Here is a 13,282-nt window from a genome sequence, read left to right as displayed (position 1 = left end):
AAAGCTGCCAATAATTTGAGAAACGAAGAACAAAGTGAGAAAAAGATCGCTAAAGCTTAGAAACGACCAATCTGCTCTCACATTGCATCACTGAATGCACTTGGATATTAGATGTTACTTTTTAAAGGCGACAGCAGGCGAGGCCTATACAGTATTAAGGATTTTTGAGAGGATAAGGCACGATACGCAAACCGTGAATGGCAACAATCCATACAAGAAATTTCGCACAGCTGTATTCGTGGCTCCAGTCTTCGTACCTAATAGTGTGCTAGACGGCAGAACATGCTCAGCAAGAAGCGAAGGCACGTGTCTAATGGTGAAACGCATTTTGCGAAAGGACACGAACCTAGTTTAGAAATTTATTTGATTCCTCCATCCATCTCATTAGTTCAACTCTTTGATCATCAGGCTTTAACCATAGAGCTTAGAACTCATTTTTAATGTTCCTTCCTCTTTAATTTTTTTTTATCGCTTATGGCAACGTGCAATTTATTTAGTTATTAAAAACGCAAGGCACATCACTAGATTTAAACGAGTGTTCTTTTCGCAGGAACCACTCAGCGCTAATATTTCTGAAGAACTTAATTGTATTTATTCAATGACATTTCGCACCCGCAGAAAACATTCAGATGCAGCGAAACTGTAATCAGCATGCACGACCGACACCTCATGGCAGAAAAAATGCTTTGAGGCTAAATTGCAATGAACCCGCAATGCCTGGTGCTGCGAGTACACGATACTGATGGGTTCGTGGTGCATTTCTACTCTTGATGTCTTTCTGGATCTCCGGAGCCTCCTGAAAAAAAAAAAACGAAAATAAGGAACAAAAACAACTGCGAGGAATAATAATAACTGAGTGCTTGGAGAAACGCATGACAAAAAAAACACATATGTCTTCGTTCCTTTAGCGACAAGTACAGGTATTCGTGAAACTAACGCTCGTGGACTAGCAAGCTTAGAGAAAAAAAGGCAGTCTTTTCAAAATATTGCATCAGTGTTCGAAAAAATTCACTTAATGCTTCGTCAACGAGGTTGAATAGATTGTCGAGATTATAAGTTTTGTAAAAAATTTTAAGTACTAACCGCTGACATTGCCCCGTAAAGTGAAGAGCAAACTGACTCATAAACAGTACTGACATAAAAAACACAAGGAAGAAGTATATCATTTTCTTTTAGTTGAAGTTAGAAAACCTTTGTCATGCTCGGACCTTAGTAAGGCATGTATTACAGAGAAGTGATGATCTATGGTCTGTTAGATCGAGCGGCAGATCCAAAGAGGCAGGAAAATGAAATAAAAAAAGTTGCAGGGATATCATAGTCGAGGCTGGCGCAGGACAGAGTGATTTGTAAGCCTGGGAGAATAGTCGATAATTCTCAATTCTCGGTCCAGTCGCAAAGTTCTCTATATTCGGCTCTATCCGTATGTTTGGTATTCTGAGTCTCAAAATATTCGTCTCAAGCGAATAACGTTTCCAGAACGCTTCTTGCTTCGTGTGGTTTGGATTGAGCACTCCTCCAAATATATGACGCTGCGGATCGCGCTCTGCCAAAGTCCCGCATCCACGACACTTCCTGGGCATACGCACTGGGTGCCTACGCGTCCGCACGTATTATGGAGCCGATCTGACCCCGCGCGCGGCAGCACACGCGAAGAGGCGCGAGCGTGGCGCCCAGATCTGTACTTGCCTGGCGTATGCGCCCGCGCTACCCGCTGCGCGTTCACGGTGGTGTCTCCACAGCGGCGTGCATCAAGTAGAGGACGTGCGGCTCTCTTGACTTTTTCAGGGCACGAATAAGCTCACTGCACCTAATGAAGCCGCTCTTCACGGCGTGCAATTCTCTAATCAAGTGCAATAGCGTGAGCGGGAAGGATGCTAGCAGGGGGCGCAGAGTGATGGGTGCCCCTTTCCGATGTCTAATGACGTGTGGCGCTGGGCGCTGAGCGCACGGTGTGTACGCCTCGCAGATGTCCACGGGGTTGCTGCTTAAAAGGAAAAGCTACTACACGATGCAGTCGCAATTAAAATTAACAGTCGGAGGTCCCACAATACGTCGACTTCTCATGCAGGTCGACTCTCTAAATTTGTGATGTCTACTTTTGCAGAAACTCGACACATCTGCAATGAATGTGACCAAGAATTCGTGCGCTCTTAGATTTTCATCTAATGAGCTTTTTGTTAGAAAATAAATTATTTTGAAAATTTCCGTTGTGTCATTCAATCTTCTTTGTTCCCGAATTAGCAGAAGCATTCATTCCGAATCAACGAACAACTATTTTCATAGACCCAGTTATTAGATGCCAGTGACAGGCGCATGTGGCCTGTATTGGAAGTATCGAGGACTTGTGATGTTGATGAGGATGCTGATATGTGGAGAACTGGCACAGTGAGGAGGCAGGACTACGGCACGTGCAAAGTTGGCTTGCTCGTGAGTGAATGAGTCGCATGAGTTTCATCATTCGCCATGACTATGTTCCTCTCCGTGCCTTTCGTGTCATATATAGCACAATAGTGAACACATGTATTCGTGTTAGCAAACTCAGCATAGCCACGACTCGCTTTTATTCAAGCAAATGCCTTTGCGAATTAACTTCCAAAGATAAGTTCTAAAAATGCATCGCGACTATGGCAAATTACATTTTTTAACCTGAGCACATTCAAGGTTTCACTACAGTTAGAGCTCCAACCGGATAGCCCTTCTGCGACTGACTTACGACGGCACTGTCGTTCGCACATCGCGATGGTGTGGAACCTGTTGCCGTTTCCCTGGCACAGGCTGTAGAGGAAGGGCAGGCACTGGTCCTTCTCTTGGTCGTAGTAGAAACGCCGCCTATATGGCCACAACCTTTACACAAATAGATAATAAAAGTTACTTTTCATTCAGGCAAAAATCAGCATAAAACCAATAAATTGTTAGCTCTTTCTAATCGCACTGGCTACCGTTTGTACCTGTGTCGCGATTTTGGCTTCTTCGTGCATACTGAAAATCTGGGAGAGCTGAAAAGCACATTTAGGACAAACTGAACTAAGCCTGTATTGATAAAATGCAGCATTCTAGCGACAAATAGACCACTATGACCGAAAACTGAGCTTTCATAAGTTGAAAGGGTTAAAAAACGAATTGGGGCAGATACATGGCCATTCACTTCAGAACAATGGCAACCAGTTCACCTCGGTGTGGGAATCACGAGTTTCAATCGAGTGTTGGAAAATTTTTGAAATTTAATTTTTGCATTCTTGTTTTTTTTGTTTTTTTTTTGCTTCCGGAGAAACGTTAAGATACGCAGAAACAGTCAGAAAATTAATTTTTACCAACAACAATATTTCGAAGGTAATCTCCTCGGCATCCCTTCAATACTTCTGATTATCCTTGAAAAACAAATAAGCAAGTACGAACAGTTCACTATAACCGCTAGCAATGAGAAAAGGGTCAACACGTCAGGTGGCCCCAAGCCAACAACCACACGTCATCGTATGCTCAGCTAGTCATGAGCGCTGCTAAGAATTTTCGAGCTAAGCTTTCACTGTAATTCGGAAAGGAAAAAGAGGGGGGGGGGGGGTAGTTGCTCGCTCATTGATGCGTGAGTGGTGGGACTTCAGATTCCCGAAGAGCTTAAAAAAAATAACATAATCGAGTGATGACGAACTTGCCATGAAGAATGCAAAACCATAATATCTATCTTGCTATCGATTAGAAGTAAACTCATGTAATACCATTACTTAGCACACAAGTACCCGGTGTATGGTGCGCACGGCTTAACTTTGGGGGAAAAAAGTTTGACTGCATTGACCGCACACGTTACGTAGTACGCACTCAGCAAATAGAATTGCGTCGTTCTATAGACTGCACTGGGCATTTTGAAAAAAAAAGAACATGCTGTAGAGTCCGCGCCTAGATATAGACCTGAAATTGCAATATCTTAACCTTTAAACGTATATACTCCTCGGACTGTATACGAGAACTTACCGTACCTCTAAGATGACAATGTTACGAATATAAAGAATATATATCAAAGTTTGCGCCCGACATAGCAAGGCACATTTGATTGGTGGCTGTGCTAGTTCATACAGCAGTTCAAGCATATCACCCCTTGAGGCTTCAAGACAGGCTGGGTGCTTGAAATTTTGTTTGGATTTGGATCGGTCAGAAGGTTTGTATACAAATTAGCGAGCGCATAGCTGGTGGAATACGTACCGTGGATAACTCAAGTCACAGGGACCTGGGTCGACAAGCCGCGAGCACACGTCTGTTTTGCAGGGTGAAAGGAAAAGGCGGCCGAATGTGAGGAAAAGGGCGCATAACAAAAATTGAAGTATAATCACTGCGTTGATTCTCAGCCTGCACTGTAGCTACGGATTCGGTTTTTTAAACAACTTCTTTTTAACATGCGCAATCACATGCTCTCGCCAATCATGCGTCTACTAGAAATTCAGGGCCTGATACATTTTTCTAGTTTAGACTGCGTCATTTATAATTGTAGGGTATTTACGGCTGCAGCTACCAGAGGTGAAGAAGACGGCTTGAAGGGATAGTATTTTAACTTTCTTTCATTGCAGATTTATAAGTACAACACCCCTCACCTTTTAAGACCTGCTGTAGCGAGAGTAAGTGAGAAGCAAGTAGAGAACTCAGTCCAGACACGGAAATGATTAACGTGAAATAATGAGAAGAAATGTGGCAGATATGGATGTTTTTTAGATTGACTAGTCACGAATTCTTACTGTAAGCATTAAACGCGAGAACTGACCAAAACCTTCACCAACACAGTGAAAAGTGTTCCATTTCCTCGTTAATCAGGTTTTGTTTAAAACTCCAAATGCGTTCTCTCTAATGCTTCCAGATGACAGATAAGGAGCCTAAAGCTAGCGAAACACGAATTCTATTATAGTTCATGCATATAGGGTGCACTACCGTGGTTACAGGCTTCAAAGAAAATAGCACTATGGAGCAGCACGACATCTGTCTTGATCTCGATGATACTCAGCTTCTTTTCTGCAACTGCGTCAAGCAGCCTTTTTTAGCTGACACTGAGTAGAATCGATGGTTTATGGTTTATGGGGGTTTAACGTCCCAAAGCGACTCAGGCATGAGGGACGCCGTAGTCAAGGGCTCCGGAAATTTCGACCACCTGGGGTTCTTTTACGTGCACTGACATCGCACAGCTTACGGGCCTTTAGAATTTCGCCTCTATCGAAATTCGACTGCCGCGGCCGGGATCGAACCCGCGTCTTTCGTGCCGGCAGCCGAGTGCCATAACCACTCAGCCACCGCGGCGGCCTGAGTAGAATCGAATATGCCCGGATGGGTCGGTCTCGTCTCGTGTAACATGTTGGCGACAACGCAGGGCAAGAAAGCGCTTACCTTCACAGCGAGTCTTGCACTCTTCAAGACGGAGGAAGCTGTCCCAGGCTCCTTCGCAGAATCCGTAGTGGGTAGACTCACAGCGGCCTGTTTCAATGTTGTAGTAGTAGCGACCTTCGACCCCCTCCCTGCAGCGACCTCCTTCTAAAGGAGTCCGGCATGGATCTGCAAGTGTTGTAGCACTTTGCACTTTAGCGTGATCCTTCCCAATAGACTTAGTTTTTGCATTTCTAAAACGTAGCGGTCTTATTGGCCAAACCGTGAATTAGGAGAGATTGTATTCGAAATCCTAAAATTTTTCGCACATAAACGGTGAAGTTCTTCTTTAGCGTAAATGGTTTTTGCTCGAAAACGTGAAAAATGCCTTTCCTATGCCCTGTTTTCTTGTCGTAGACTTTATTGTCCTGGTATTCAGTTCTAGTATTTGCAGTGCATATTACGGAGCTAAGAACAAAAAAAAAGACTAACACACTGAACGTTAACAGCTTTGCTGGAAAATATCTACACTGTCCTTACAATTATAGCTGCGATAATCGAGCAACAGTTTATGACTTGAAATACTAAAAGAAATGTAGCAATAACACTGCCATTTTTCTCATTACACTCCAAACGCACTAGAGTTACCGCTCAGACCTCCACGATTTCGAAAAAAAATTTGGTCTTTATCGCACGACTGGAAGAAGGCCTCCAATATTTTAAGGAAAATAATTCTTGTAGTCATGTGGCTCTCTGAACTTTCAAGGCGAACAGAAAACTGTGTGTCATTAAAAAAATTAATAACTGTTTCTTTTTCTTTTCAGCTAAAATATTTTGGAAAACAATATATATGCATTGTACTTTAATCTCAATCAGCCGATAGAGAATATTTTATGTATTTTAGCTCATTATTTTATTAAGAAACAAATATCCTTGCAATTTTTTTTTCATAGACGTACCCGGCATTTTTGTGCAATCTCGACCACCTCATCAGCTGTCTTCATTGCTATTGCCTGCAAGAACTACTTGGTATGAACTCGAAAACTAAATGTTTAGAGTCGAATACGAAGTCTAAATTTTAGAAAAAAAAATTCCGAAGTACGAAAACACTGCGACTGGCCGCGCATTAAGCTTCAAATTTAATACTTAGGTGTTTCAAGTAAAACTGCGAAATGCGCCTAATTTCATAGCTAGTACGATTGTAATTTCCCTTAGCGAGTTTTATTCAAGTGTTTTTTTTTGTTTGTTTTAGGCAACAAAAACACTTTTTGAATTTCAGTGTCCGCACCGCTGGTCACCACGGTCCCGTTTTGCTGCTGCACTGCATCACCCACTCTCACCAGTTCTAAAGAGGCACACGCTGCTAGTTTCGTGCTCTGCTTGCCAGCTAGGCAGTTACAGCTTCAGAAAAAAAAATGGCTCTGGTTTAGCTCTGTTTAAACCTGGAGTGACGCGATAGCTACAGCTGGCCGAGTGGAACTCGCTTAGTCGAACTGCAAAGTCAGTCTTTCGCCGCTCTGTTTCGCTGGGCGTTCCTTCTTCATATTCGTCCCTGGAGGTGGATTCACTCTCTCCCCTCTCCCTCTCTCCACTCCTCCCCCACTCTGTTTCACCGGCGCGCCGCGCCGCCGGCAGCTGCACACCACGTGACTAGCCACGGCGCCGACACGGAGCTCAAGGGCTGCCACGCTGAAGGCTCGAAGTGCTAGCGTAACTTAGCTATCGCTAAAAAATTCTTTCTGAATAGGCGAAGATTGGAGTTCAGTGTGAGTATGCAATGATGGCCTTGTCCTGTGGCGTTCGGTGACAATCAGATGCTAGTGCCGTGTTCGCGCGTTTGTATCCGAGGTACTCATGTGATGCCACGAGCGCCATTTTGTGATACAGACCGCAGCTTCGGCAGGGCAAATGTGCACCTAGGTGTGGTGCATGTAGCCCGCCGAAAAACTGCAAGCATATCTAATCGGCTTATGACTGCCTTCTCAGGTTTGCATGCCGAAACAGTGCGCTCTACCACAAAATGGCGCCAGTGACGTTACATGAATACCTAAATACGTTCGTGTTTTTCGGTGCATGTAGCATACAACTACAAAATTTTTTTCCGAGGGTTTCACTTTTCATAGTGAATGAGGACCATCGTCGGACCCTGTCTCGCCAACAAGGCGTGTTTTCGGGCCAACGAAAAAATAAAAATCGCTTGACTCAGCTGTGGCTAATGGCTTGTCGGTTTAGTTGCATCAGCTTAGTGAACATCGCGCCGTAAAAAAGAAAATGCTTGTGGGCACCTAATCTGTGCAGGCACACTGTGAGGTAGCTCTGCAGCTTTTAAGCCCTGTGAGGAAAATTGCGTCCCATGCCTTGTGATTCATGGCGTTAACTAGTCACTTCAGTAGGCACGTGTATGTCGGTAGTCGCCGAACTGCGTGTTGTTTCATGAAGTGGAAATTAAATTTTCTATTTCGTAAAAACAAAAAAATATTCACGGTAAACTTTCCGGAAAAACAATCGATCGACTCAAGTTTCTTTCGGCACGGAATTACCCAGAAATTTGTTACATCACCATACGCTTTTTCTTCTAGAGAAAGAGTTCATGACCTTTTAAAAAATGCGTTATATGAAAATCGTTCTTTAAGAAGCCACCTTTAAGAACACCGCCACTTACTCTCACACTCGTCATAGCAGTCCTTGTAGTGGGCGAAATTGTTCCCATTGCTTTCGCAGCCGTTGAACGACTGACAAAAGCCAGACGTTACATTAAAAAAGTACCGCGAAGTGGTTCCGTTGCACGTGCCTTCGTGCAGTGGAAGCTTGCACACTTCTGCGAACAAAAACAGCATGGGTGAAAAAAGACGGATCGTGACACTGTAGCTAAACATAGATGTCTGAATAAACACCCTAGTATTTATGGATTACATAACACGCTTTATCTAACACAAAACTATCTATCTGACAACGAATTCCCACACGTTTGGCTTATGAATTGCTTTGAAAAATGCTGTGTAACTGCCTTCTTAATTAGGAAAGACTGTAGTTCAAGCAGCCTTCAAGGTCGTCAGTGACATTTCTTCAGTGAAACACAGAGCTCATTAATGATGTCGTGGTTTCAGTTACTTACCGCTACGCTTATATGTAGTTACTATGCTGCAGAATGGAGCATGTGGTGCCGAAGGACGTTGAGAACAGATGTTCATATTTTTGCAACATTAGGGTGTTTCGCAAGCCCACTCTTCTCCTGAAATCAGCCGACTCATCTGCGCAACTCCATTTTAAGCAGTCATCTCATGCACACCAGTTAATGTGCTACCAATGAGTATGCGTATAGTTACCGGCTCCTTGAGCAGAACACCATGCCACGTTGGCTAGAAGAAAGATGCATGTCTTCAGGACCTCCATCGCCTGCACAAACGAACAAGATGACGCAGGCAGAATTAAACAGTAGGAAAATAACGGTACAGCTTGGCAATGCAAATAACGAAAGGCAGACATGCTGGTTTCAGAAGACACGCATTGATTAAAATAATGCAGCACAGGTTCGGTAAGCACTTAAATAGCTCCGGATTACAACCAACAAGCTCTAAACTCTCTCTCTAATCTCTAGGCTGTAAAACAAGCTCACTTCTCTAAACCGACACACAGTATTGAGCACCGCAAGCGAATAGCAGCACCCCAAATGCTGCTGCGGTTAAAGAAATTATTATATTTTTGATCTTGTCACAGAATTTCCCGCAACTGTAAACTGTTTTCTTTCGAGGACTCGCGCACCTTACTCAAATACAGGACAACGAGTATTTAATGATAGTGCAAATAACATTTTTTTACTGAGTTATATCAAGAGATTTCAAATGTAGACAAAAATATTTCATTCATTTTTTGAGATAGTCCTTTCCCGCGCGCGGTAGCGCGCATGGCAGTGAAAACTCAATCGGACTTATTGATACTAACAAGCAGAACCGCTCCGGAAGCAGAAGCTACTGAGGAGGCTGGAAATGTTTTTGAGCCTATGGGTCGGAGTTAAGCAGGTCGACGTAAACCGATAATATGGCAATTCCTGACAGAGAGATAGGTTGATTAAAACCACACCTTATGTTTACTCCGAAATAGCTGTACGATAAGTATGAATGTTGATATGACCGTTTTTACATACACTTTTGTTTTCTCATTTCCTAAGATCAAGGCACCAACATGCCGATCATTTTTTCTCTTTAACTCCTGAGAACTTTATAGTTAAGTAATGAGCAAGTTACCAGGCAGCATCATTTAGCTGCGGGGCCAGGAGCTAGTGAGGAGGCCTATGTCCTCGTTTAGTCCTGCCTCTCAGGCAATACTTGTGTATTGATAAATAAACAATAAGAAAAAATGCTGAATATCATTGAGTGTATGTGATGTATTTTTTACAACGTTCTTTGTTCTCTGTGAATCCAAGCGTGCTCATCCTTTGAACAGGGAAGTGAGGGTGGTAACCTTAAATAGTTCTCTCCATTCAGTTATATCATGTTGATCAATACAGCGTTTTCTTTCGACTTTGCTCACACCCAGCAGAACGATGGCGAAGGCCTTATTTCGTGCACACGTGAATGCGACATTCAGTCAAAATAATCGTCGCGCGCTTTTGCCTCCACTGCCAGCGATGCCTGCTACGGATTCACTTTGCAGTTCGAAACAACCACATTGAGTGAATTACTCACTGAAGCTACTCGTACCCAGTAATCCTGGACAAGGGGATTTTTCAGTTGGAAGCTGTTTACGAACACAATTCTTCGCTTATTGTAAGACTGCACTCTAACCGTCAATATATCCGCATCTCCTCCTCAATATGCGTGTAGTCAATAATGCACCCCATTTTGCTTCACATGGCAAGGTGTGAGCGCAGGGCTAAGTTCGAAAGCGTTTTGCTGCGTATCGGAAGATTAGACCACTCCCGTGAATATGTTCGTAAAACTATCTTGTCTAACAATGAAAACTGATATCCAAGAAAGCTGGACCTGTTTATATCGGCATTTCTCGCCATAACCATGTTTAACGCTACGTGATGTATTCATACTCCTTGAATGCAACCTTAATAGAGCGGTACGATAATTGCACCCATGTTTCTGCCATAGCCAGGCAAACAATAATGGCCTCTAGACCTTAAGCTGGCTGCTCGATACTATCTTATCTGTTTTATTGAAACATGCACTGAAATCGTAGATACTTTAAGCCTCTCTCATACTTCAAAAATACGTAGTTTGCATTTTTCGGCTGGTGCCTGTTCAGAACGGCTCCAAAATTTTGCGCTTTTATGGCCGTCATAACGCCAAAATGACATAAGTGCTTGCGCTTTTGTAGTCGTGTCCAGCGGCACAAAATTCTTAATTGAGCGCTGAAAGAAGTAGCGTGTTATTGATTCATCGTTCTTGCCATTAATATTCGCTTACCTTACACATCAGCCACAATGAGGTAAGAGAACGCAAACAAAAGCACCCACCGTGAATGTTTTCCTCACTCCAGGCAAATGTTCACAGGCAACGTCAACGTCATCTCTAGAGGACTATGTTGCACAGCCACGCTAGGAGTCCCACCGAAAACAAGCGCAATGGAGATATCTTTCTCTGTTCCGTTTAGTTTCGACTCCGCTGGGCCTTCCTTTCTCCGACTGAATGTGCCTGCGTCGCCTGTTCGCAAGGAAGGGTGCGGCCCACAATGGAGGCGTCGCTTCGTGCGGAAACTATTTTGGCGCCTGCTCGAGTCAACTTCCTCTCACGTGTATCCTCTCCGTTGAGGGAGTAACAGTAACTCCCCCGCATCCGTGTTGCTTCCTCGTTTTGGTGCACCGGATCCACGTGTCACCGAAGTTTTCTTTTTTTTTTCTTGTACTTTTTTGGCCAGCGACAAGTCTTTACGCTGTGATAATCGTACGAAGACAGCGTAGAATCATGCAGGAAAATTGAAAGGTTTACCAGTTGATTGGTATTGACCTTCAGGTTGAAACACACCGCTAGAGGGATGCAGCACACAAAAAAGTCATGCCCAACATTTTGGGACAAAAATGTTGAATATTAAAAAATTGTAAGGTAGTGTTGTAAAAATATCGAAGACAATGGTCTATCCTTCCGATGTGTAGCAAAATCTTTCTTCTAAAGTATTTCCATCGCTCGCATCGAGCAGTCAGAACTGCCATAGAAAACCAATGGGGAACGCTTTTGATGATAGCAAAAACTTTAATAGCGAAAAAATGCAAGGCTGCTGACGGGATATCTGTGGATATATTGAATGTTATATTGAAATTCTGCAATATATGAAAAAATTGCGATCATAAACTCTTTCTCGTTCAAAAATTCTTTGTCTAGAATTTTTGGGCATGAGTTTACAAAACGCGCGCTGGTCTAAGAATCAACTTTTGACTCGGCTTAGAATGCAGAAGAGAAACGAGAAAGAAAAATGCCAACAAAAAGTTGAAGTGTAGTCGCTATCGGTTTTTCTATATATGTAACTACAATGAACAATCACCTATAGCGTGCAATAATATGCACTCGCTCGGAGCTAAATATGCACCTCCTAAAATTTATATGATCGCTCTCTTTAAAAAGAATATTGGTCGGCGTCATTATAAGTTCTACGTTGGTGTTGCTACTCTTCGCTCAAGGAAACGGATGATTTTGTACCAGGTTAGTGCAGCTTCTCCCAGCATCAGGTTCAGAAATTTCCGCACAAGGATTTTGTCTAGCTGTGCGATTCTTAGCCTTCGCGCGGTCCTATCTAGGGTTTTAAATGCAAGCGCTTGAAGAACAATACAGCAATAAAAGTGGCAGGAAGTTTTTCCAGCACAAATTTCTCTCCTTCTCAGGGGCACAGCACCGGCACAAGCCTGGAATGAAACATCCCGAAGTTATCCCCTGTCCATCTAGTTGTACGTGCAGGCACTATTTTCGTCAGTCTCCTCTTTGCTGATCTGTTCCCAAACACCCACCCATGTGACCAATTATTGCCAGCTGCTTTCGTTCATATGGTCCATGTAAGCTGGGGACTCTCTGCGCTAAAAAGCAGACTTGTTTTCGCTCTGATAGGTAAATTTATTGCCTTAGCACACTAGCCATCAAAGTCTTACAAAGTACTTCATTGAAAGACAGGTTAGGCGCGTTGCCGCTTGCTAAGACGATCTCTGTCGTCTCCACAGAGCGAACACATTCAGCTCTCAACTGCTCCACTTACCCTGGGACGATCATATCCTTCTTCAAAAAGAACTAACTAACGGCTGCATCTCCTGGCACGCTGAGGGACCAATGTGCCAACCTCCTGCCCTTCGATGTAGATGCTGCTCCGCATCGTTGCATGAAGGGCTTGAAGCCCTCGATGATTGAAAGCCCAGACGTAGCTGACGAAATAGGCCAGCATGTTTGTCCGGGAGTTAGCCGTCGAAAGTCGTCAGTTCCGCATCTTGATGCAGCGCTTTGTGTATGTGCTTGAGCTCGCATGCGTGTTTACACTGCCTTTCACAGTGCCCGCGTGTACCGTAAGCGCGTCTCATATCCGCCTCAGTGAACCGGCATTAAGGAGCCGCCGACGCTCTTGACGAAATAGCCCACTCTAAAGCCGCTAGAGAATCTCGGGCCGTTGATAGACAAGAGGTGTTTCGAAACAACGGCTCGCAGCGCGGATGGCTGGGATGGCGCAATGTGTCAGAGTGCAGCGGATAGCGTGGCTTCCCGTACTCTGACATCCACCGGTGCACTTACTGTAAATGGTCGGGTGCTAAGTCTGCGCATCTCTCATCGTCTGCCCGATCATGAAACAGCAAAACAAGGAGGTGGTGAAACTGTGAATCTCCAGGCGACTACTGCTCCAAGTCTCCTCAACACTGGGATTGAAGGAACAGCCACCCATTCAACTGTACACTTGATCGAGGCAACGGTCAGAGCAAAGCGAAACCTCCCAGCGCACTGCAACTGCCAGCCTATAGAAAGCTCAG

General features: G+C 44.0%; 1 protein-coding gene across 1 annotated transcript; it reads right to left on the bottom strand.

Moving 5' to 3' along the window:
• Nucleotides 1–345: 345 nt before the first annotated feature.
• LOC144119603 (carboxypeptidase inhibitor SmCI-like) lies at nt 346–12,708 on the bottom strand. The gene is made up of 7 exons (XM_077652178.1): nt 12,607–12,708; nt 8,664–8,733; nt 8,000–8,155; nt 5,362–5,526; nt 4,195–4,246; nt 2,714–2,844; nt 346–796 (listed from the first exon to the last, which is right to left on the bottom strand). The coding sequence occupies exons 1-7, from the start codon at nt 12,706–12,708 to the stop codon at nt 762–764; spliced, it is 711 nt and encodes a 236-aa protein (XP_077508304.1). The 3' UTR covers nt 346–761.
• Between the last annotated feature and the right edge of the window lie 574 nt (nt 12,709–13,282).

The sequence above is a fragment of the Amblyomma americanum genome, chromosome 2, assembly GCF_052857255.1.
Source record: "Amblyomma americanum isolate KBUSLIRL-KWMA chromosome 2, ASM5285725v1, whole genome shotgun sequence".
NCBI lineage: Eukaryota > Metazoa > Arthropoda > Arachnida > Ixodida > Ixodidae > Amblyomma > Amblyomma americanum.
Note: the sequence above shows the minus strand (reverse complement) of the source record. Positions and strands in the feature narration are given on the sequence as shown.

Excerpts from the sequence above, each read along its gene's own strand:
- LOC144119603 (XM_077652178.1), bottom strand. The coding sequence starts at position 12,708 with ATGCTGGCCTATTTCGTCAGCTACGTCTGGGCTTTCAATCATCGAGGG. Across the intron at positions 5,527-7,999 it reads CTGCTATGACGAGTGTGAGA|ATCCATGCCGGACTCCTTTA; the intron begins GTAAGTGGCGGT and ends CAACACTTGCAG. Across the intron at positions 797-2,713 it reads GTGCGAACGACAGTGCCGTC|GAGGCTCCGGAGATCCAGAA; the intron begins GTAAGTCAGTCG and ends TTTTTTTTTCAG.